The sequence below is a fragment of the Lepidochelys olivacea genome (assembly GCF_965140295.1).
Source record: "Lepidochelys olivacea isolate rLepOli2 genome assembly, chromosome: 1".
NCBI lineage: Eukaryota > Metazoa > Chordata > Testudines > Cheloniidae > Lepidochelys > Lepidochelys olivacea.
Genome location: NC_140411.1, coordinates 267,063,585 through 267,089,429, shown reverse-complemented (window position 1 = coordinate 267,089,429; position 25,845 = coordinate 267,063,585). Strand labels below are relative to the sequence as shown.

The 25,845-nt window shown below is 42.9% G+C and overlaps 1 protein-coding gene across 5 annotated transcripts in view; it reads left to right on the top strand.

The window, feature by feature from the left end:
* NR1H4 (nuclear receptor subfamily 1 group H member 4) overlaps positions 1 to 25,427 on the top strand; it is a 66,098-nt gene extending 40,671 nt beyond the window's left edge. For all 5 annotated transcript variants that reach the window (XM_084617031.1, XM_084617028.1, XM_084617027.1 and 2 more), the window contains 4 exons: positions 137 to 236; positions 4,997 to 5,143; positions 22,038 to 22,151; positions 24,780 to 25,427. In XM_084617031.1, coding sequence (XP_084473157.1) covers positions 137 to 236; positions 4,997 to 5,143; positions 22,038 to 22,151; positions 24,780 to 25,018 — 600 coding nt within the window. In that variant the 3' untranslated portion in view covers positions 25,019 to 25,427. The remainder of the gene's footprint in view (positions 1 to 136; positions 237 to 4,996; positions 5,144 to 22,037; positions 22,152 to 24,779) is intronic.
* Positions 25,428 to 25,845: the final 418 nt, after the last annotated feature.

Here is a 25,845-nt window from a genome sequence, read left to right as displayed (position 1 = left end):
TTATATTACAGAGGTGTTGTGAGGATTAATTAGTAAATATTTGTGTAGTGCTTTGAGATATTCTTACAAAAAGAATGACAGAAGTCCAAAGTGTCAGCTATTATTAACCATTGTTTTTTTAATTTTAAATACTTAGTTACAAGAGGAATTCAGTGCTGAAGAAAATTTTCTCATCTTAACAGAAATGGCTACCAGTCATGTTCAGGTTCTTGTGGAATTCACCAAAAAGTTACCAGGTATGTCACAATGGACCAAATCTTGCTCCCACAGAAATTAATGGCAAGCCTCTAATTGATTTTAGTTGCAGCTTGATTGCTATGTATATCTAGGTAAGTATAGCTGAGAGGATGTATAAAAGTATGTTCCATTGTCCCTGCCAATACACATAAGCCACTGATGCGACCTAAAAAACTGAAGCTTTATACTCCAAGAGACTGCTTTGAAAGACTCAAACTTAACCAGTTTCAGAAGGAATATCCTCTATATCTATTCAAGGACAAAATGTTCCGGGTGTTTTAGAGTCTTTGAAGGTACATTATTTTAAGATAATGTTGCAATGCCAAATATTGCTCCTTAGAATTGACTCTAACACTTCAGAAACTTTATTTTATACCCTGTGCCCCCTTTTCTGTTTAAGCCTTTGGGTCAGTGTCATCCACTGAAATGTGTGTGCTTAGAACATTGGCTTTAAGTGTGTGGAAGGGATGTTTATTCAAGGTTTGTGTTTTGGACTCCTTGAATAATGAATCACAGAATCACATTGAAAATGAGATTTCAGTTTTTCAATTCTCAGTGGAAGAGGCATTATAAAAATCTAGCATCATGCTACCTCGAGAGGCCAAATGTGTCACGGCTCTGTTAGATTCATTCTGAAGCACATCCTGCCCCATCCCACGTGGCTTCAGATACAGCACAAGAGGCAGAGTTTTTCTATTTGGAGAGGAGGAGTGCAGAGTATCTGCAGGTCATCCATCTCTACTCCTGTGCCATAGAACCCATCTCTGTGTGAGGTTCCCCGCACCTTTCTGTGCCGTGTGGCTTGGAGTAAAGAGGCGTGGAGGTAGGGCGGGTAGATCCACTGGTCATTAATCCCTACACAGAGGTTTCTTGAGTCCTTAGTTCAGTGCCCCATCCACTAGACCAGGGGTTCTCAACCTTTTTCTTGCTGAGCCTCCTCCCCCATCCCCAAACATGCCATAAAAACTCCAGGGCCCAGGGGGAAGGCAACCAAAAATTAAAACTCAAAGTGGGGGCTCAGCTCAAAAAGTTTGAAAACCACTCAGGGTGCAGGCAGGGGCTGGCTAGGGGCCATGTGCAGAAAGGGGGTGGGGTAGCTCAGGGTGCAGGGAAGGGGTAGCTAGCAGTTGTGTGCCAGGAGTAGTGGCTGCTCCCCAAGGGCTTTGCCAGCAAGCAGTCAAAGGAGGCTGGGAGTTGAGGAACAGCTGCAGCGCTGGGCACCAGCAGCATGAAGGGGTGCAGGCGGGGGGAGACGGGGAAGTGCCTTGGCTGCCCGCTCCATGGTACCAGCCAGAGCAGCAGCTGCCCCGCACTGCCCGGTTCCGGCTTCCTGCCTCTGACCTGGCCAGGGGGTGGGGCCTAGGAGCAATGTGGGAGAGGAGGAGGTGAGGGGGTGTGTATGGGCCTGCCCCGCTCTGGTTAAAGCACTGCAATTTATGGGGGAGCAACTCTGCCCAAGGGCTTGGGGTTTCTGTCCTGTGGGGCACCAGGGCTCATGGACCCACTGAAATCAGCTCGCAACTCCCGGGGGGCTGTGGATCCCTCATTGAGAACTGCTGCACTAGACCATTTTGCCTCTCACCTTCATTCATACATACATATTTTCATATTCCAATATGTTAAAATTTCATTTTTTCTAGCATTGCCCTTTTCCTCCCTCTGTTATGGGATTATTTTAAAGCCTCTACAGTATTACAGTTCCAATTGTATTTTCTTTTGCAAACTAATGGGCACAGGTTCACAGGAAATAAATGAAAAAAATAAAGTGAATGAATTTTGAATGGGTTCAGTTCACCGCTGAAAGATGATAATGCTACCAATTCTTTATTAACACTAAAGCAGGAATTTAATTTGTTCTATGCTAATCAAGTTGAAGGCAATCTTACCTGATCCAAAACAAGATTACACACACCTACATGTGTGAGTGAGAGGGGGAGGGAGACTTGGAAGGATGCGAGCCTGGCAGTTTGAAAAAGGAAATAGGGGGGGAAACCCTTACAAGATTTCTGTAATACAGATGGTCTGTTGGCCTCAAGTCAAGAACAAAGTGAGGCCCAAATCTTCAAAAGTCTCCACTAATTCTGACTGCCTCATTTTGGGCACCCAACTTGAGCCTTATTTTCATAGCTGCCGCGTACCTGCAGTTCCCATTGATTTCAACTGGAGGAGGTGGATGGATCCTCAGCACCTAAGAAAATCAGGCAAAAGACTTCCCCTGGGCTCCTGAAATTAGTGGATTCTCTTGAAAATATTGGGCTTGCAGTCTTGTTAGAGTAAAATAACTTTGAGATGGAACTGCGGAACAAATCAAGCTCTTTTCAGAGTTATGTTCATCAGTGTATACTGAGGAAAAAAGGGAAAGGGCCTTCTAGGATCAAATACAACTGCCATTTGAAAATTTAAAGTAGTGAGATTTAGTACAGTTTACTTGTTGTGACTTTAAATCTGTGACTTTAACTATTTCCTTTCATTCTCTGTATTCTATTTCCTTGTTTGTGTGCTGCTTTACAGACTTGGTACAGGCTCATTGTACTGGATTTGTAGTGGCAGTCAGCATGAACTGGGCTTTTCGTAACCTTCAGTTCCACTCTTGTATGTAGAGGCCCCATTCTGCACTCACTGAAGTTTATGGGAGTTTGGCAATTTACTACAATAGGGAAAGAATCCAGGCCCACAGAAAGGATAAATCCCTATCCAAAATATAGGGGGAAGCCTTTATCCAAAATAACAAAGCTTAAAAATAATGAAAAGGAGGCATGATTTTTGATTGCCAGCCCCTTCTTTGCACATATCCCTATACAGCAGAACCTCAAAGATACGAACACCAGAGTTATGGACTTACCAGTCAACCGGACACCCTGTGAAACAAGAAGTCATCAGTCAGGAAGCAGCAGAGACAAAAAACAACCACCACCAAAAAACAGCAAATACTGTACTGCCTCGGGGCTTTAGCCCTGGGGCTCACGGCTTCAGCTATGGAGGGGTTGGGGCTGCAGCCTCAGGGTGTGTAGGAGGGTCTGGAGTCTAGGCAGGGGGAGGACTGGGGGTTTCTGACCCCCAGGAGCATTGGGGCTCAGAGCTTTAGACTGGGGGGAGCTCTGGGGTTTGGGGCTTCAGCACTGTGACTCTGCTCCTGGCTTCTGCCGCGTGGGGGGTGCCAGGGCTCAGCACTTCAGCCCCACGGATCCGTTCCCAGCTTCAACCCCGCAGGGGTAGCCAGGGTTTGGGGCTTTAGGTATGAGGGAAGCATTGGTTTCAGTCCCAGCGCTGACCCCGTAGCTAAAGCCCCAAGCCCCGGTGCTGCCCCCAGCTGAATCCAGGCTTAAATGTACATGTAACCCTTCTGCCTGTCAGAGTTGGCAGCAACAAGGGCCGGGTTCAATATCTAGGGGATCCATTCCAATAACACAATGCAAAACCGGCTCGAGGCCCCACCCAGTGACCTGGGACAAATATATACCACCCCCGCTGGGCACCTCCAAGAGGCAATACTTCCCCTCTCGCAAGCACAGAGTCTGAGTGTAGCAAAAAGCCTTTTAATAACAGAGAGAAACAATGTGGCATTATGTTGGGGAAACACCACCAACAGGATTCATAACACAACCCACGAGCAAAACCCACCCCAAGCAAATTGGGGCATGCCCTTTTCCCTTTGGTTCTTGAGTCCAGCAACCCCAAATCACCCAAAGTCCCAAAAGTCCAATGACCGAAAAGTCTCTGTCCCTGGTCAGGGCAGCCCCAGAGTTCGAAAGTTTATCTGCAGAGTTTTTACCTCCCAACCTGGGTGGAGATTGGGGGGGGGTGTTAAGGGGCACCTTACTTGGTCCAACACTGATGGCCCCACCTCTCCATGGGGCTCCACTCCACCAGCCGCTCTGCTCGCCATCCCACAAACTGAACTGCTCCGCCAGCCGCTCCGCTCACCGTGCTGCAAACAGCTCTACCATATAGCTTCAGGCTCCCCTACTACTTAACACAACACTCAGTGATTTCAGCTCTTTTGTGATTTCAGCTTGTAGTAGGGGAGCCACAGTGCTGGTGCACCATTAGCCCAAAGTGAATTCAGCTCAGCAGCCTGTAACTAGACTCCTAATGGAATCAAAATTAGCTCTGATATTCCACAGTGGAGAGAGGAGGAAGTGCAATTAGCATGTAAGGCCCTCACCAGGGGGCCCATAGCACCAGGTATTAATATCTGTTCCCAGCCTCTCTATTCACAGAGTTTTGGAACCCATGTACCTTGCCTAGCGAGTGCTACTTAGTTGATGGCGAGTCCCTCCATCATAGCAAAAGGCCAAGTACAGTTCCACTGTCCTTGATTCCCATAATCAGGGTAATAACAATTTATTCTTCCTGCCCCAATAACAGAGACACTGGGGATCCCACAGCAGCCAAAGTGACCATTTGGGCAGCTATGGCCTCATTCTAGGCGGGGTGGGTGTGCCTATGCAAATGAGATCAGCCCCTGAAGTTCTTTTCCACAACTTGCCACACCTCACCACCAAATGTCAGGGTGGAGCTCATCCTGACTCTGCTTACATCCACAATACTTAGCAGCCCTGATAAGGACATAGTTAGCTCTTATACAGATGCATGGCATGCCTGCTAACCGAATTCAGCTTAGTGGCCCACTTGGCCACTAAGAACGCTATTGCTTGGCTCAGCGAATATGCAAATGCTAAATAAAATAAATGGCACCTTATGGTTAAGAACTATAGGACTTAAAGTACTGATGTTCTTATTTCTAATATCCTTCCAGGCTTTCAAACCCTTGATCATGAAGATCAGATTGCTTTACTGAAGGGCTCAGCAGTAGAAGCTATGTTCCTTCGTTCAGCTGAGATCTTTAATAGGAAACTTCCTGTAGGAGATGCTGACCTCTTAGAAGAAAGAATTCGCAAAAGCGGTAGGTGCTTTATTTAGTGGAAAAAAGACCTGCTTTCATGGGTCAGCATTTGTCCTTGAAATGTTAGCTCAGAATGTTTATAATTGGTAATGAAATAGTTTATTTGAATGTTGTTCTTCTCAGTCAGCCTTGAGTGCAAAGGTCATGAGGTAAATGTTTAATCATAATTTCATTGTAAACATTATGAATTAACCTATATCAAAGAAACTAATGTATCTCTTCAAGGGTGAGTATAAAAGAACTGTGACAATAAAATGCCATTTTATTGTGTTGTTCAAATAAAGTGTCAGTTTATATGCTTGTAAATGTCATTAATATAACAAAAGAATTATAGGTTATTACTGTGTATGATTGAGAGGGAAAAAACCCTGCCTCTCTGGGTCAGTTGGTAAGAAGGATCACGGAGAATAAAGAGCACTGAACAATGATGGTTGTAATGTATTTTCAGTACACATTCCGCTTCATAAGGGCTCTCAAAGGTCTGGTCTGCATGATGGAATTTTACAGTGTCTGAACACAGATCTCAACAATTGAGAACAACAACAGCTCAATAACAGCTGAATAGGGACTGAACGCGGGTTAGGAATTGTTGTAGACTTGGAAAAGTTCTGTATTGTGCCAAGTCACTGTACTTACATTTCAGTGTAGAGTATGTAGAACAGTATAAACAAGTCATTGTATGAAATTTTAGTTTGTACTGTCTTTGCTAGAGCTTTTTATGTAGCCTGTTGTAAAACTAGGCAAATACTAGAGAATTTAATGTACCCCCGGAAGACCTTTGTGTACCCCCAGGGGTATGCTGATTGAGAACCACTGAGCTAGTGAACAGGAGCAGCTAACAGGGGAGTTTTGCGAGGGAGTTTAGAGAAGGAGCCTGAAAGCCAGATACACATTATTAACAGTCTCTAAATTTAGGCCAGTAAACACTCCCACCCAAAATAATAACAACAACAACAAAAGCTACATGAGTAGAAAGAATGAAGGCAGAAGTCCAGCAGCAGAGTGGAGGCTATCCAGTTTATTGCACTGAATGCAAAATGTATGATTACGTGCCTTGTGGCATATGTGTGCATTCAGTGCAGGGAACTTGTGGTCCTCAGAGACAGTGTACGGGCTTTGGAGACCATAGTGGCTTACCTGGAGGAGCTAAGGGAGGCAGAGAGGTACATAGATGAGACTTTCCAGGACACAGTAGAATGGTCCCACCCTCAGTCCGACAGCCTCTGTGCTGTTGAGAAGGATGAAAGTCTTGGGAAGAACATCAAAGTGGAGTGGAGGGAAGAGATCCTATAGTTGGGATCCTCCTTCCAGATGATTTCATGGTATACTCTCGCACTGAGGATATCTCTCCGAGGGAGGGGACCCAAGTTATTAGAAAGAGACAGGTAATAGTAATGGGGGATTCAATCATTAGAAGTATAGATAGCTGTGTTTGTGATGACCTGGAGAATCACATGGTGACTTGCCTGTCAGGTGCAAAGGTTGCAGATCTCTGGAGACATCTAGACAGGCTTATGTGCAGTGCTGGGGAGGAGCCGGTGGTCGTGGTGCATGTACCAGTGAAATAGGGAAAGACAGGTGAGAGGTCCTGGAGGCCAAATTTAGGCTACTAGGTAAGAGATTGAAGTTCAGGACCTCCAGGGCAGTGTTCTCTGAAATGCCTCCAGTTCCATGAGCAGGGCCAGTTAGACAGGCAGCACTGGAGGGCCTCAATGCGTGGCTGAGACAATGGTGTAGGGAGGAGGGGTTTAGATTTATTAGGAACTGGGGAACTTTTGGGGAAAAGAGGAGCCTATACAGGAAGGGTGGGCGCCACCTAAACCAAAATGGAACCAGATTGCTGGCGCGTCAAATTAAAAAGGTCGTAGAGCAGTTTTTAAATTAAGGTCTGGGGAAAGCTGATAGGTGCAGAGAAGCACATGGTTCAGATGGAGGCATCCCTTAGGGGAGGATCTATTAACGGGGAATCTCTTGTATGTTAGTAAAGAGGAGAGGATAGAAGCTGATAAAGTACAGATTGGAGCTGAAGACAAACAGATGAAAAAGAGTGCCATTCAATTCCATCATATAATGGTAGACAACTAAAAAGTGACAAATTTTGTAAGTGCTTGTATACAAATGCTAGAAGTCTATATACTAAAACTGGGAGAACTTGAATGCCTGGTAATAAATGAGCCTATTGATATAATAGGCATCACAGAAACTTGGTGGAATGATGATAATCAATGGTAGATGGTAATTCCAGGGTACAAAATACATAGGAATCACAGAGTAGGTCGTGCTGGTGGGGATGTGGCACTATAAAGAAAGCATAGAGTCAAATATAGTAAAAATCTTAAATAAATCAAATTGTATAGTAGAATCTCTATGGATAGAAATCCCATGCTTGAATAATAAGAATATAGTGGAAGGAATATACTACCAACCCCCTGACCAGGATGGTGACAGTGATTGTGAAATGCTCCAGGAGATCAGAGAGGCTATAAAAATAGAAAACTCAATAATAATGGGGGATTTCAACTATCCACATATTGCCTGGGTACATGTCACCTCGGGATAGGAGGCAGAAATAAAATTTCTAGACACCATAAATGACTACTTCTTGAAACAGCTAGTCCTGGAACCCACAAGGGGAGAAGCAATTCTTGATTTAGTTCTAAGTGGAGCACAGGATTTGGTCCAAGAGGTGAATATACATGAAGTTCTCAGTAATAGTGACGATAACATAATTAAATTTAACATTCTTGTGTGGGGAAAGAAATACTAAAGAAGCCCACTGGAGTAACATTTATCTTTAGAAAGGAGAACAACATAAAAATTAGGAAGCTAGTGGAAATTAACAGGTACAGTCACAAATGTGAAATGCCTGCAAGCTGCATAGAAACTTCTTAAAAACACCAAAATACAGGCTCAAATTAAATGTATACCCCAAATTAAAAAACATAATAAGAGGACCAAAAAGTGACACCATGGCTAAACAACAAAGGAAAAGAAGTGGTTAGAGGTAAAAAGGCATCATTTGAAAATTGGAAGTCAAATCCTACTGTTTCCCGCATAATTTAGGGCTCTCTCCTCCCGCTCTGGGAGCAATGGCCTTCTGCGGGTTAATGGGACCTTTTCCCAGTGAAAGAGCCTTTATCAGAAAATAAATATTCTTAAACATGTACATGTATTTATTAGCAATCAACATTTATACCCTCCCCTAATCTTATTTTCCAAAAGATGAGGCCTCCCTCCAGGAATTAATTAATTATGTCAGGCCAGGCCTTTGCTACTTTCCCCTAATTCTTTTTATATCAGTGTTTGTCTTTGCATTATATTTTTATCTTTCTGTGCTTTTGCACATTTCCAAAACCACAGGGTGGTAGTCATTCAAACTACCATTAAAAATAGGCTTACAATGCAAACTAGAGGGTGCAAGCTTACCTCCTTTTTATGCTATTAAAACTTCTAAAATATCCCAGACAGTAAATTTCTTGAGGACCCATGGCCTCCAAAGAGCCGGGCAAAATAACCTTCCATTCCCCTCCTGGTTTCACTATATATAGTCTTGCCTCCCCCAGACTTTCCTGCCCAAAAGTGATGGGGTTAAAAGTGTGTGTTTGCAGGACTGCTTTCCCTCTGACCAAAATAAAGGCAAAACAGTAATCATTTTGCAGCTGATTCTGATACTCTTACTCATATTGAATAGGTCCTTGCTCCAGCAGTAGTCCCAGTGATTTTGAAATTAATCAGATTACTCATGGACTGAGGTACTACTCTGCATGAGTAGGGGGTATCAGTGTCAGGCCCTTGGATATTTGCAATGTATATAGCTTCAGATAATGTAAAGGGAAAAAAAGCATTGTCAGTACAATTCTCTCATCAAAAATTTTCATTACCTTAGGCTTGAACATACAATGCAACATGCAAATATGCAAAGAATACCTAAGTTTACTTCCTCCGTACTTTGTTGAACTTATACCAGTTAGTTAGAAAGCTGCAAATCTGCAATGTTTGGCTGTAAATTTTCTCCACTTTAGAGAGGGACAGTTATTATGAAATGCAAAATGATACTTTTGTCTATCTCACAAATGCACTCTGTTAAGCTCAACAAATATTTCTTTCATACGCCATCTGCCACTGACTTATTATAGGATGCTTCTAGAATCTTAAAATATGGTAGGAATTTAATGGAATATGTAGCCCAGACCCCAACAAAATTAACATAATAATATGCTACGGGATAGAAAAATTACAGACTCTTTTTGCAAAAAGAAAAGGAGGACTTGTGGCACCTTAGAGACTAACAAATTTATTTGAGCATAAGCTTTCGTGAGCTACAGCTCACTTCATCGAAAGCTTATGCCCAAATAAATTTGATAGTCTCTAAGGTGCCACAAGTCCTCCTTTTCCTTTTGCAGATACAGACTAACACGGCTGCTACTCTGAGACTCTTTTTGGTGTTTTGAAGACTAAGGTATAGACACATGAACTGTTGTAGCATGCCTGACAGTTTGTTAGTCTACTGCAGTGGTTCTCAAACTAGGGCCACCGCTGGTTCAGGGAAAGCCCCTGGCGGGCAAGGCCGGTTTGTTTACCATCCGCGTCCGCAGGTTCGGCCGATCGTAGCTCCCACTGGCCGCGGTTCAGCGCTCCAGGCCAATGGGGGCTGTGGGAAGTGGCACGGGCCGAGGGATGTGCTGGCCGCCCTTCCTGCAGCCCCCATTGGCCTGGAGCAGCGAACCGCGGCCAGTGGGAGCCACGATCGGCCGAACCTGCAGATGCGGCCGGTAAACAAACCGGCCCAGCCCTCCAGGGGCTTTCCCTGAACAAGCGGCTGCCCTAGTTTGAGAACCACTGGGAACCACAAACTTTAGAGGAAAAATGCTTGTCTGAAAACTCACCACAACACAGTTGTTCATATTTTATATTATTTGGGCAGTTTGTTTAAAATGAATCAATAATTAGAGATAAATAATTCCATATTGGAAAGTAGTCTAGCACATAAAAAAAATGGAATCTCACTTTAGTAAGTAGTCACAGGGTCAAACTTCAGAATTGGATTATTAATATCTGGGGTCTAAATTTTCAAAAGTGACTAGTGATTTGGGGTGACTCTGTTTTAAGGTGTCCAACTTATTACACCCTAAAGGGGCCTAATTTTCATAAAGCACTGAGCACCTATCTTCTGAAAATCAAATTTCTTTAAGTTGTCTTAAGTTGGACACCCCAAAATTAAAGCAATTTTCACTTGTCATCTTTGAAAATTTTAGTTAAGGTGTATATGTAAGCATAAATATTACTAATGCAATTCATTTATATACACAAGTTATTGGGCTCAATACAGGGGTAACTGGGTGAAATTTAATGGCCTGTGATATACAGGAGGTCAGATTAGATAATCTACTGGTCCCTTCTGGCCTTAACCCCCATGAATATGTTGTACTAAAAATTGCAGACACCCACTGCCATTATTTCTTGTTACGAAAATGCTAAACAAATAATTCAGGCAAAGAATTTAAAACTAACCTAGGTAAGAAGGCAAAATCCAAGAGCAGTAAAAAATATGATGCAGAGGGGAGAACAATGCAAAACAAGCAGCAAACATGCAAGACAAAATTGAATGAAAAGAAAAACCACACAAACAGAAAAAAGAACCACTGAGGAAACATAAATATAGCTGAGCAAAATTCAAAGCAGGTAAGCATACTATATAAAAGGATAAGGATGAGAGTAGAGGGAAGCAATAATGTATCAGGAATACTTGGAGCTTCTAGAAGGGCACCAAAGACTGACCCTCTTAAAAAGGAGTAGTATATTTTTGAATTTCGTCCTTAGTCAGAACTTCAATCCATATAGGATCATTTTTAGATGTAGGCGAGTGTCTAAATGTCAGCTGGGTCCTATTGTCAGGCTTTGATATATGGACCCATGAAAATGGGGAAAAACTGCCTGAAAGTCGCAAGCTGTCCAATGTTTTGTCATCTGTCATGATGTGCTCTTAGAAATGGCTTTCATCTATTAATATTTATGCTATTCCCCCTCTACAGTTGTATTGAATTTAACATTTTCCTGATAAAGAAACCATAGAGATCTGGTGGCGATGACCTTTCAGCATTAGCAGCTTTCATTTGATTCTTATGCTGATGCAATATGGTTTTATTTATTAGTGTGACTAACATACTGGCTAAGTAGCAGCACATCTCACCAACTGTCTTGTTTATGCCCTCAGGGTTTTTTACATAATACGATATAAAAGTTCTTTCTTTAAATGTTGCTGAAACTGAATTCCTCTCCTATGTGGGCTACCGAGGAAACCTATTTAACGTTAATGAAAGCTTGTGCCTTTTTTTTATGTTAATTGATGCTGCAGAATGCGTACCACATTGCAATTACCTGGTTATTTCTGTGAAAGGCTGACATCTCAGGAATATGCCTAGTTTACTTCTGTAATTTTAAAGGTGCTTTGCAGATTCCACTTATTGATAGTGCAATATTATTAAAACGTTTATGAAGGGCAAAATATTTTCTCAATGAGTATTTATACATTGTAACTATGATGACACTGCTTTTCTGGAAGTCATTAAGTATCAGATTCTGATTCTTTTACTCTAGCACATTATTCCACGAATAAGCCTGTCGATATCAGCGTTAAGGAATAAAATGCTACTTCACATCAGTAAGTGTGGTAGAATCTGGCTCTAATTTTTCAGTGAGTAGAAGAATACCTGTCAGTGTGAAATACACTATTGCCTATTGCCCTTTAGCACCTGAAACCCATCAACAATGAGATAAAGGCAGGAAGGGAAGTAACCACTTTATTCTAAAATATTGGTAAGAGTCTACATTCTGTCCTTGCATGTGAACACGTGGTTCGCACTGATTTCAATAAGAGTCTCTCATGTGCACTCAAAAGCAAAATTTGGCTCAGGAATAATGGACAATCACTTCCAGTATTTCCAGCTTTATACATAATAGTAAATTAATAATAATACTAAAATAAATTATTATTGTTGTTATTATTTATTAATTACTTGTATTACTGTAGCATCTAGGAGTCCTAGCCTTGGACCAGTACTCCATTGTACCAGCTGCTGTACAGACACAGAACAAGAAGACAGTCCCTGTCCCCAAGAGCTTACAATCTTAGTATCAGACAAGAGACAACAGATAGGGGAGTGCCAGGAAACAATGAGGCATTATTGATCAGCATGACAGGGAGTGGTCTCAACATACAAGCAGCCCACATGTTGTCAAGATTTTTGCATCATACTAAAGGAGAGTTTTAAGGAGGGATTTGGAGAGGACTAAAGACTTAGCTTTGAAGATGTGTACGGGGAACTGCTCCCACATGTGAGGGACAGCGTGAGAAAAGTTAAATTTTCAAACAAATACCTTTGTACTAAGTGGTCAATGGAGGCTGGTATCTTGGGCCAATCGGACACGAGAGTTGACTCCTTGTTAGTGAATGTGAGAGGATAGGAAAGGATAGGGCCTTGAAAGTGAAGACAGGTAGTGTCTGTTTGATGAGATAGAGAAGGAGGAGCCAGTGGAGGGATCGCCAGAAAGCGTGACATGATCAAAGTGATGGTCTAGGAAAAGATCTTTGCAGCAGTATTCTAAATAGATGTCAGTGGGGCAAGATTGTATTTGTCAAGGTCAGAGTAAAGGGTGTTGCAGTAATTGAGACACGAGATGAGAGCCAGGATGAGGGCTTTAGCTGTGTGGATGGCTAAGAAAAGTTGTATCTGAGAGATGTTTTTCAGCAAGACTTAGATTTGGCTGGGAGTGAGGACCCACAAATAGTTCTAAGAAGAAAATAATGCCCAGGTTATAGCCCGAGTGACGGACAGGATGGTAGTGTTGTCCACAGTGACACAATTTTTAAAACACGTTCAAAATGGAATTGCTGAAAAAGAAGAAGACAAAAACAAGCAAATAAACACAACCTCTTTAAAACTCGATGTTTTAACGTCTTCCGTAACATTTCACTGCATTGTAATACACACAGCCATGGGCATATATAGAATGGGAAAATTCTGTTCATGAATATTTCAGAGCCACATGAAGTAGCCAATTCCATATTCCTGCATTATAGCTAGATAAATAGGTGTAAGTGTTTAATTCGTATCTACAGAGGCAGGGGAATACTGCATTCTAATTGCAATACACAGGGAATTTTCTACTAAATTTGCACACTGAGACAGACCACAGAGAACACAACCGCTTTCCTTCGATATAAATATGCTTCCCAAGCTGACTACTACTGTATGTTTACATATATAGACTAGAGTCACCAACACTAAGGGAAGTGTAAATTATACTTCCTTGCCAGCCAGGCCTTCTTCCCTACCTGCAGGTAATTCCCCCAACGGAGGGTGTGTGGTGTTTCCACCACCACCTTCCCTCAGGGGGTTTCTGCTGGGGTAGTACTGAAAGTGGGTTGGGTTGTGAAACAAGTCACAGACCTGGCACATACAATTTCTAGGGAGTGAGCTGGGTTGCTGAGGGGTGCACATTTTAATTGCTGCCCGGGGAAGCCCTTCTGGTTGGGTGCTTTTCCCACTTTCCTACCGCCTGGGGAAGAGTAGCCAATCAGGGCTGCTGCAGGTAGGAGGCAGATCTCTCTTCCCCTCCCCTCAGCAACCTGACACCATTCTCAAGGTGGGAGGACAGGGGCATCATATTCTATTGCACGGGGGACAGTCGCTTCCCCCCAGCCTTGGTTTTCCCTTCCCCAGACCTTTCCTAGCTCCTTGCCAGTTGACACTATGTTGCCTCCCCAGGGCTGGGGTAGGAGGGGGGGACACTGCTGTGGTGCGGCCTGGGCTGGGGCTCCTAATCTGCATGTTGCTCCTTCTGCTCACTGGCTGGGCAGGAAGCAGCAGCGGCAGTCTGGACTGGAGCTGACAATGCAGAGGGAACCTGCCCCCAATCCTTGCCCTAGGCTGGCCATCACTGAGACACCTTCCTCAAGCTTTCCACCCCCCTACTCCCTGGGATAAGATGGCCATGCCATGCCACCACCCTGCCTACATCCAGGATGGGACCGCGCTCCTCCCCCATGAGCAGCTGTGGCCTTAGCAGGAAGGTGGGATGCTGAAGTGATGCCCCTGGGAGGAGGGAGATAAGGAGCCAGGCAGCCCATGCCAGTTCTGCTACCACCTCACTCCTGTGAGCAATGGGCTGCTTCCTCTGCCCCCCAATTCCCTCCCTGCAACACCCACCCTGGGAAGTGGGAGAGAGGACTCTACTGCAGCCCCCTCAGGTTTGGGGGGATGAAACCCCCCACAAGCTGCAGTAGGAACAGAGGTGGGGCTGGGGGGACAGAATTTATGAGTGGCAGATTGGGGGACAGGATTGATTTGGGGGTGGGAGACAGAATTAATTGCTGAGCATGGGATGGGCAGATGTGGGCGTGATAAGACCCCCACTTTTCCAAACCATGTTAAGCATTGGCTGGGTAGCTTCTTTGGTCTGCAGTTGTGGTTCCATTTGAGCCTCACTGGTGAATGTGGAGGAGATGCACCACTTCCTTCACTGGTCATGACTTCTTCTCAGCTAATGCCTCTCCCTGCTCATCTCCCTAAGAGTACCTGATGGAGGAGAGGTCAAGTGTCCACTTTCTGGTCCTGCAACCTCTCTACTAAGTCAACTATGCCCTGCCAGGCTCTACACCGCTCGCAGCCAGCAGAGACCCTGGGTGTATCTGCCCCAATTATTATAGGGTCCTGTGATGAATTTCACTGTTAACATTCAAATAAAATAAAAGTCAAAGTTTCCAGTGAAAGTTTCTGATTCTGGAAAACAATTTTGATAGACAAGATTCTGTGAGAGATAAGTTATAATTTAGTGAGTAATTAATACATTTTGTTTTCCATAAAACAACAGTTCATTTACTGCTAGGATTAATATCCACTGGCACCTTCACACTTATCCAGATGAAAGATCTTTTCATCCATATTAACAACACAGTATTAGTCATTGTTAATTAGAACAAAACATTCTCCCTGGTAGAAGTTTTTTAAAAAAACATCTAGATGTCATAAACACTTCTCTAAAGCTTACCTTCAGGTACGTCTGTTTAATTTTTATTATTGAAAAGAGGCAAATGAAAATAAACACATACAGAAAATGTAGCTTATAAATAAATGTAGTGATAAATACTGACTGGCTACTAGGGAAAGGAATACTCATTTTCTCTGGTTTTAACCAGCTAACTGCTTAGGGCCTGAAGCTGCGGACATCATTCACATTGCCTTTAAGGAGTGTTTCGCCAGTCTAAGGATTGCAGGACTAAACCCTTAAAAGCAAGATAAAAATCATGTATATGAAACCATGGATATTAATAAAGTTGTACAATAGGTAAAGTGGGCTGGACAAATAAGAGTCTCCGCTTTGATGAGCTTTCATGAAAAGATTTCATGACTATCTCCCATTGATTTCCCTAGAAGTTGCATCAAGTCATTAGACAGTAAAGCTTTTCAAGGCAGAGACTCTTATTTGTTTAGGACACTTTACTCATATACTGAAGTCAATGAAATGACTCCATAGAAGATGGATCAACCCTTGTAGGCCCAGATCTGTATGATACATGACATTACAAAATGGCACACAGAGTAGAGCATGTTCTTTGTAGCTGAAATGCTTCACAGAACAAATGGGACTAGCAGAAGATTTTTGAAAGAGGGAAGAAGGGGTGGCTGATGAATATTAATCAGGAAGATGTGCCTACAGAACAATATATAGCACAGATTTCTTCTACATCTCGTACAGATTTTTTATAAACAAAAGTAAGAGCTAGCTTATTTTTTCTCAAAAAGAAAAGGAGGACTTGTGGCACCTTAGCGACTAACAAATTTATTTGAGCATAAGCTTTCGTGAGCTACAGCTCACTTCATCGGATGCTCATGAAAGCTTATGCTCAAATAAATTTGTTAGTCTCTAAGGTGCCACAAGTACTCCTTTTCTTTTTGCGAATACAGACTAACATGGCTGCTACTCTGAAACCTGTCCTTATTTTTTCTGTTCTTGGTGAAGCCAGAAAGACTTTTAAAATCAAATTAAAAATTTAGAATAAAACTACAAACACAATATGTCTTGGCTTCACTTCTAAACTGCAAACTGCAGCAGTGACATTTGAGAAGGTCCCATAACTCCCCCTAATTACTATCCAAACACCACCTATAATGTGGTTCTTAAGCACCTGAAGGGAGATGAGACCACCTCTATATATGTCATAATAGCAATTAAAAAAAAACAATCAGGCATTTTAAACATTTCTATTTTTTTTTCTGATGGGGTTTATTAAGTCCAAACTGAAATATTTTCAGTCATATAAGAAAACAGCTCCCTCTTGTGATGAAACAGCAGTTAGTGCATGATGAAATAGTGTGGAAGAGGTCTGTAGAAAGATGAATAGAACAAAACCAGAAAAGCCTCTTCCACTGGGGCTTATCATTTTACATATTTAGCTAACAATAGTCTCTTGCTTCATTCGACTATTGAAACATTTCAAAATTCTATTCTTTTTGGTTTCAACATAAGCATACTCTCTAATACTGTAGCACTCCTTTTCATTCTTTCCTCCCTTTCCTGTTTATTATTATAAAATTTATTATTTGTATCACAGTGGTGCTGAGGTCAGGGCCTCATTGTGCTAGGCATTGTACAGGCATATACGACTTGTCAACACTGACAACACTACAGCGACACAGCATAGACATTACCTACACCAATGAGAAAGATTCTCCTATCAGCGTAGGTAATCCACCTCTCTGACAGATGATAATAGGTCAGTGGAAGACTTCTTCCATTGACCTAGCACTAGATAAAGACAGATAAGGCAGCCATGGATCAGAGAAGGTGCAGGGAAACCCCAGCCATTTCCCCCTATGTAGGAGCCACTAGAGAATCTCTCTACCATGGGATGATCTTTCCATGGCCACCTATGCCTGTTTTAGATCCAGATTCCACTGCTGGCATGGTGCAGAGTGACTACACCCTTCTCCAGAATTGGGACCTCTGATTGTTGTCATTTTTATTTTGCTTTGGGTACACTGTGTATCAGAGAGGCTAAAGAAAACAGCGCAGAAACTCATCACCACCAATGCCAACCATTCAAAGCTCAAGTGAGCACCCCAAAAAATGTGATTGGCTGAAAAATCATGAGATTTTAAAATAAACTACACTTGGGGCTCCTTTTGTTTGCCTTCTAGCTTTTGAGACGTTGGGGTACCCTCTAGTCATGTTTTCAAGCTTTTCTCCACAACCATAAGGGCTAGAAACTTTTTTAAAAAACAAAAGCTGGGATTCTCATATAATCACTTGACTGCAGGGGCTGAAGTACCAGATGTCATGAGACAATCAGGAGAGGTGGCAACAAAGGAAACTGGGGGAGAGCAATGAGTCAGGAGTGGGAAGGAGGCAGTCTTGCTAGGATTCTCCCTTCCCTCTCCTATTTTCCATGCTTCCAATCAAGACGACGATGGTAATCTAATGGCACAACAAATTTGGACATGTTTTGTTTGCTCCCAGACCTTCATGCAGTCATTTTTGTGCCATTCGCTTCCAATGGGGAGTTCTTTCTGGCAACCGCCAATGCTAAACTGTACAGATCTTTTACATTTTTCAGTTTTCATATGAGCTTTGGCATTTAATTTTGTCATATTTAATCATAGTGGTACTTTTAAAAAGCATTCTCTTTCTAAAGGAATAGATGAACCTGAAAGCTTAGTGAAACAGTTGTTCAACATTTTAAATAGCTAACTCTGATAATTATGAGAAAAATTACAGTGGAAAATTAGAGGCTCTGGCTGTAGTTCATTGTTTTTGAAGCCCCAAGAGTACAATTAACTCACATATGACAAGCGGACACTTGTCATACATTTCTGCTTCATTGATTCTGACCCTTCTAAAAAGGGCCTGACTATGTGAAAACTTGTGATAAAAGCTTCAGTACTGCAGTTCGTAACCTGAAATTAACACAGGTGGTTAATGTTGTATGTTTAATTACAGTGTGCACCATGGGTTAGATTTACTCTCCAAAGAGTGTGTTCTTTGTTGCTAGTTTATTCTAAACCGTAGAAATGTTTATTTCTATAGCAGCAGCAGAAAGTGACTAATCATAGTTTAGTCAAGTGACCTCTCAATTTTTCGATTTTGCTTCCTGTGGCTTTGCATCCACTGATTTTCACTTTGAGTTTTCGGGTTTGAACAATCTCCAAACCTCAAAGCAAAATGTGACTAAAACTACAAAGTTTAGCTTCCTTTTTGTGTAAATCATGAAAAACCACAGTGGTTTCCACCCAAAGCCTTAACTTTTAGCCAAGATTAGCTCAAAACTCAGAAATACGTTTCTTCCTAGGGATTGAGATAACTAAAGAACAAGTCACAAAGTTTTCACTTTTGGAAATAGAGTAGGATCCCTTCCTTCAAACCTATGGCATTGCTACTGCAGAACCACTGGTGTGGAATTCTAAACACACCCCAGATGCCCACCATCAGACAGCTTTAAGCAGCTGTATTAAGCAATCTTGCAACAGCCCTATTTTAATATGAAAGTTATAATGCACCCTGCTCTCCGATAAAAAAGGCATGAATTAATTGGGCCTGATTCTCAAGTGCACTAAGGCACAGTGTAAAGGAGATAAAGTGGGTTTGAATGTAATTTAAGTCCAGAGTGCTGTAAAGGTGCCTGAGCATAAATAAGAATCAAGCCCATGGTCTCTAGACCGAAGAGTCACAGAATCATAGAATCATAGAATATCAGGGTTGGAAGGGACCTCAGGAGGTCATCTAATCCAACCCCCTGCTCAAAGCAGGACCAATTCCCAATGAAATCATCCCAGCCAGGGCTCTGTCAAGCCTGACCTTAAAAACTTCTAAGGAAGGAGATTCCACCACCTCCCTAGGTAACGCATTCCAGTGTTTCACCACCCTCCTAGTGAAAAAGTTTTTTCCTAATATCCAACCTAAACCTCCCCCACTGCAACTTGAGACCATTACTCCTTGTTCTGTCATCTGCTACCACTGAGAACAGTCTAGATCCATTCTCTTTGGAACCCCCTTTCAGGTAGGTGAAAGCAGCTATCAAATCCCCCCTCATTCTTCTCTTCTGCAGACTAAACAATCCCAGTTCCCTCAGCCTCTCCTCATAACTCATGTGTTCCAGTCCCCTAATAATTTTTGTTGCCCTCCGCTGGACGCTTTCCAATTTTTCCACATCCTTCTTGTAGTGTGGGGCCCAAAACTGGACACAGTACTCCAGATGAGGCCTCACCAATGTCGAATAGAGGGGAACAATCAGGTCCCTCGATCTGCTGGCAGTGCCCCTACTTATACATCCCAAAATGCCATTGGCCTTCTTGGCAACAAGGGCACACTGTTGACTCATATCGAGCTTCTCATCCACTGTAATCCCAGGTCCTTTTCTGCAGAACCGCTGCCTAGCCATTTGGTCCCTAGTCTGTAGCGGTGCATGGGATTCTTCCGTCCTAAGTGCAGGACTCTGCACTTGTCCTTGTTGAACCTCATCAAATTTCTTTTGGCCCCATCCTCCAATTTGTCTAGGTCCCTCTGTATCCTATCCCTACCTTCCAGCATATCTACCTCTCCTCCCAGTTTAGTGTCATCTGCAAACTTGCTGAGGATGCAATCTACACCATCCTCCAGATCATTTATGAAGATATTGAACAAAACCGGCCCGAGGACCGACCCTTGGGACACTCCACTTGATACCGGCTGCCAACTAGACATCACTACCCATTGAGCCTGACAATCTAGCCAACTTTCTATCTACCTTATAGTCCATTAATCCAGCCCATACTTCTTTAACTTGCTGGCAAGAATACTGTGGGAGACCGTGTCAAAAGCTTTGCTAAAGTCAAGGAATAACACGTCCACTGCTTTTCCCTCATCCACAGAGCCAGTTATCTCTTCATAGAAGGCAATTAGGTTAGTTAGGCATGACTTGCCCTTGGTGAATCCATGATGTCTGTTCCTGATCACTTTCCTCTCCTCTAAGTGCTTCAGAATTGATTCCATGAGGACCTGCTCCATGATTTTTCCAGGGACTGAGGCTGACTGGCCTGTAGTTCCCAGGATCCTCCTTCTTCCCTTTTTAAAAGATGGGCACTACATTAGCCTTTTTCCAGTCGTCCGGGACTTCCCCCGATCGCCATGAGTTTTCAAAGATAATAGCCAATGGCTCTGCAATCACATCCGCCAACTCCTTTAGCACTCTTGGATGCAGCGCATCCAGCCCCATGGACTTGTGCTCGTCCAGCTTTTCTAAATAGTCCCGAACCACTTCTTTCTCCACAGAGGGCTGGTCACCTCCTCCCCATGCTGTGCTGCCCAGTGCAGTAGTCTGGGAGCTGACCTTGTTCGTGAAGACAGAGGCAAAAAAAGCATTGAGTACATTAGCTTTTTCCACATCCTCTGTCACTAGGTTGCCTCCCTCATTCAGTAAGGGGCCCACACTTTTCTTGACTTTCTTCTTGTTGCTAACATACCTGAAGAAACCCTTCTTTTTACTCTTAACATCTCTTGCTAGCTGCAACTCCAGGTGTGATTTGGCCTTCCTGATTTCACTCCTGCATGTCCGAGCAATATTTTTATACTCTTCCCTGGTCATTTGTCCAATCTCCCACTCCTTGTAAGCTTTTTTTTGTGTTTAAGATCAGCAAGGATTTCACTGTTAAGCTAAGCTGGTCGCCTGTCATATTTACTATTCTTTCTACACATCGGGATGGTTTGTCCTTGTAACCTCAATAAGGATTCTTTAAAACACAGCCAGCTCTCCTGGACTCCTTTCCCCATCATGTTATTCTCCCTGGGGATCCTGCCCATCAGGATCATATATAAACATACCATATTTGCTCTAAAAGAAGGGGCAGGAATTGGGCACGGGATTCCCTTTTTTCTGGGAGAACACCAGTCTCTTAGATTAATGAACCAGCTGAGGTTGGCACAGTCACAGGTTCTAAGGGGTTTGGGAAGCTAGCAGCAGCTACATACCCTTCTTTCCCAGCTAACTGTCTAGGACGCTGTCTAGGATGCCCCTGTTTGGTTTGGCCCAAAGAATAATCAGAGAGCCAGAAAGTGTCATTGTTCCTTGGTCCAAATACCTTACAGATGCAAGTGTCACACAGCATAATGCCCTTAGCTCTGACCCCAAGGGTGAACTCAGGGTATGTCTACACTGCAATAGAACACCTATGGCTGGCCCATGTCAGCTCATTCAGGCTCACAGGTTTGGGCTGTGGGGTATAAAATTGCAGTATAGATGTTCAAGTTCTGGCTGAAACCTAGGCTCTGGGACCCTCCCTTGTTGCGGGGTCCTAGAGCTAGGATGCCAGCCTGAGTGTTTACACTGCAATTAAATAGCCCCTTAGCCTGAGCCCCATGAGTCCAAGTCATCTGACACAGGCCAGCTGTGGGGTTTTAACTGCAATGTAGACATATCCTGACAGGTTTTTCTGGGACTGATTGCAAATGCAGGGGCTAGCGGATTATTTGGCAAGCTGCGTGTATTGGATGCAGAAAGCCACCAGAAAGCCAGCAGACAGACAGATGCAGTCATGAATGTGACCCTAAGAGAGAGAGACAGAGCTTTTTGGGGCACAGGACTCACTGGAAAGGCAGGCTTGGAAACCATGAGCAAAGAAACTGTCTCCTGTTGTTTGTTCCTACTGTGTTCACAGAAACAGGACTTTGTGTACATTCTTTGGGAGTCAACAGGATTTCACTAAAGCAATACTGACTATCACCAATTTCTCCTTTAACGGAAACAACCTGGCAAAGGCCCAAATATTTAGCTAGCTGCTTAGGCCAAGAGGGCCACAGATAAAACTATTTATTTTTAGTATATTTTAAAAAAATCTGATTATATCATTGAATTTTTTAACAGGTATCGCTGATGATTACATAACCCCCATGTTTGGTTTTTATAAAAGCGTTGGAGAACTGAAGATGACAGAAGAAGAGTATGCTCTACTTACAGCAATAGTTATCTTAACTCCAGGTAATTTCTATTTCTAAATTCAATAGTCGACAATAATTTTTACATACAGGAAATGACTTGCCTGTAGCAGCTAAATAAAAATTAAGATATTGTTACTTATCAGAAAGGGCTTTTCTTTTCTCTTGTATGGAAAACTCCCAAGTGTTGATGATATATAGTAGCAAATATGTCCTAACATTCCATTGAGATTTCAGTGGAACATCAGAACTTTGAAAGGAAGCTTCCACATCATGTATACTGTGCTCAAGAACCAGCAGCAAAGGGATTAAGTCTTGAAGAACAAACTCTGGCTGGCATATCATAAGTACATGGTAGAAAACCTGCAGGCAGAAGCAGGGGAGGGAAAGTAGCTGTTTTTTATGTTGTAAGCCCCGTCAGGACCAGGATTTTCTCTTTTCTGTGTTTATATAGCACCGGTACAATGGTGCCCCAATCCCAATTAAGGCCTTTCGGTCCTACTACAATGTATTTACTATTATTACTACTAGTTCCTATTCCAGCTTTCACCAAAACATATGAAGAAGTTTTATGGTACCAAAGGCCTTCCGTCACAGGAGTGGTACAGGAGAATTCTGGGACAAGGCATACAGGTCATAAAATGGCTGGAATAGGGACCAATTGCTTATTCACATAACTTGGCAGTCACTCCCATTCCAACATGCAATATGGCAAAAACCAAGCTCTAAGTACAGTTCTTACTGGTGCCCATGGATCGGCAGGTATAACAAGCCAGGAGAGGCTAAGCCTCCCTTGGCGCAGCTGCTGCTGAACCAGATGCCTGGGCTTTGGTGGCCCCGCCTCTTTCCCTCCCTTCTGGGAATGGGCTTCCACGGGAAGTTTTTGCTTATTTATTATGCGCCATGCAGGTTTCCGGGCGGCTGAGGAGGCGGTATCTGCTACTCAGCTTCCCCGGTCCCTTGGACTCCCCAGGGAGATTACTGATGAACTCGGGAAGCTGAGTAGCAGATACCACCTCCTCAGCTGCCCAGGAACCTGCATGGCACATATAAAAGCTTGATGTTCTCCATCTGGCTGCTCCTCTCCAGCACTCTCCACCCCCAACTCTGGAGGTGCCCACTGCCACTTGCTGGTTCCTTCTCTCCTCCCCACTCAGCCTCCTCCCCGCTTGCCCACCACCGCTCACCAGCGATGGGCCAAGCAAGGAGGGGAGAGGAGAAGGAGGGATGCATGCAGCGAGTGGGGAGGGGGCTGAGCAGTGGAGTGGGGGAGGAGGGACCAGGAGCAATGGCAGGGGAGGCTGAGCAGGGAGGAGGGGGAAAGGAGAGGAGGGATGCCAGTGGGTAGGGGACCCAGCTGGGGAGGGGGCAGGGCCTGGGGTGGAGTGTGGGCGGGACTGTGAGCAGAAGAGGTGGGATGGGGAGCTAGCCTCTCCGAGAAGAAGCTTCACCCGCTGCCCATGGTGGTACCAGGAGATGGCCAGGAAAAGAGTCCCCCTCCACCCCAAAAAAAAAAATTAGATGGGGAAAAACAATGAAAACCAAAAAATTTTGACCAAAAGCTTTCAGCTGAAAACTAGAAATCTTGATTTGTAAATGCCACCATGTTGCTGAATGCAAGATGTAGTTTGGATGATTCATGCCCTCATTCTCTTCTATGGGCCCGTCTCCCTGGCTGGCCTACATATCTCATGATACATGACTTCTTCCCCTCTTGGTGAGCCCTCACAATGCATTGTGAGAGTTCCTGGTTGCAGTGCATCATGGGTGATGTAGTCAAGGTGGGGAGCGCAGGCCATAGAGGAGAACAGCGATACAAGGAATCTGAATTACAATACCTCGGAGGTATGGTGGCAACATTTTCTAATAAAAAGCTTTGAGTGTTTGAAGTTAAAATGATCCACCGACAGCTGAAACTTTTCACAAAAAAGATTGTTTAGTTAAAAATCCAATTTTAGCTAGAAAAACAGTTTTGATGGAAAAATGTTTTCCACCATTGCTTAGAGCTTTGTGCTGGTCCTCTGTACTGGGATGTATTTCATACTAAATGAGTAAAAGATGAAGGATCAGCTTTGTTTTATTATTTAATTTGTGTGTGTGTTTTCCTGTAATAAAAAGAAGCAAACTAAAAAGAGGCCAAGTTATTGTCCCCAGAAGACAAAGCTGCTGGCATGAGAAGCTTCTGCCTGAAAATTAGTTTTGTTGCTAGTTATGATTGGTTGCAAGAAGGGAGTATGTATTAAAAAGAGCAGTCTCAATCATAATTGCAATACTAGGGCTTGTCTACATAGTGCATTAGTGTGCACCAACTGGGGTGTAAATTCTAATGCACAAAGCACACTGATGAACTTTAGCGTGCACCTGTAGGATCCACAGGGACAATTAGTGCACGATACACTGGTGCATATTAGAATTCACCCCCCCCCCCCCCGCTGATGAGCACTAATGCATCATGTAGACAAGTCCTGAGATCCTTACGCTTCCTCTTGCCTTGAAACATTCTTTTCGGCAGGTTTGACTGTTGCCCTATGCTAGGGTGAAAAGGTTTAATATTACATACTCTAGGCTGCAGTCCATCCATTTCTCATAAGAGATTCAGAGAAGTGTTTGCAATCTACAAAAATACATACTTGCTAATTATTTTTTCCTTATTCTTTTTAAAACAAACCAGATCGACAATACATAAAGGATAGAGAGTCTGTGGAAAGACTTCAAGAACCACTGCTTGAAGTTTTACAAAAACTCTGCAAGCTTTACCACACTGATAACCCTCAACATTTTGCATGTCTTCTGGGCCGTCTTACAGAATTACGGACATTTAACCATCATCATGCAGAGATGCTGATGTCATGGAGAGTGAATGATCATAAATTTACTCCTCTTCTCTGTGAAATCTGGGACGTGCAGTGATAAATATTTTTAAAGGACCAAATAGCATTTATTTTCATAGAACTACTCAACAGTTATTTCTTTAACTTTTCTTTATTTCTTTTTTACACACAAAGAAAACACACAAAGGATTTCATACAGAAACTTTGTTCATTATGTACTGAATGTTATGTAACTATCAGCCTTTCACATGTGAATATAGAACAACTTTCCCTGTATTTATACTTTCAGATCAAAAAGATAATCTTCAGCATCACTGAGATACCCTATTAGTTCCTTCTGAAATGAATGATTATATTTTTCAGTTCTTTCTTTTAAAATGGGTGATGCAGGTTTTCATAATATTTGTTCATCACAGTACTATTATGCTTGACCTTTTGTATTAAAGGACATTGTTCAAATATTTACTGTAATAAACTAATGGAAATGATTTATGCTATGACATACTTTTATCTTTTAACCATGAAATGTGTTAATTTGAGATGTCCAAGCTCTTATTTGCTCAAATGGGTGGACAACCAGTTGGCTCTAGCAAATGGAAAGAGCCTCAAAACAGGCTATCGAACTATTTCTTGCATGCCATAAATATGTAACTTCTTGTTCTCTTTGCATTATCAATATTCATAAGTAAAATTGAGGTAACATTGTGTATTTTGTGGAATTCCACCATAGACTATCCTATTTTACAATAGGTTACATAACAGAAATAGTTATCCGTGATCAGCAGCTCTGAGCTAAATCTCACTATTGATGTCTTAAAAACAGGTATCATTCTTAAAACTAATACAATAAATGTAGCACTAATTTTATGGGGACACTATTAAAGGGACACTGTCAATCTGAAAATC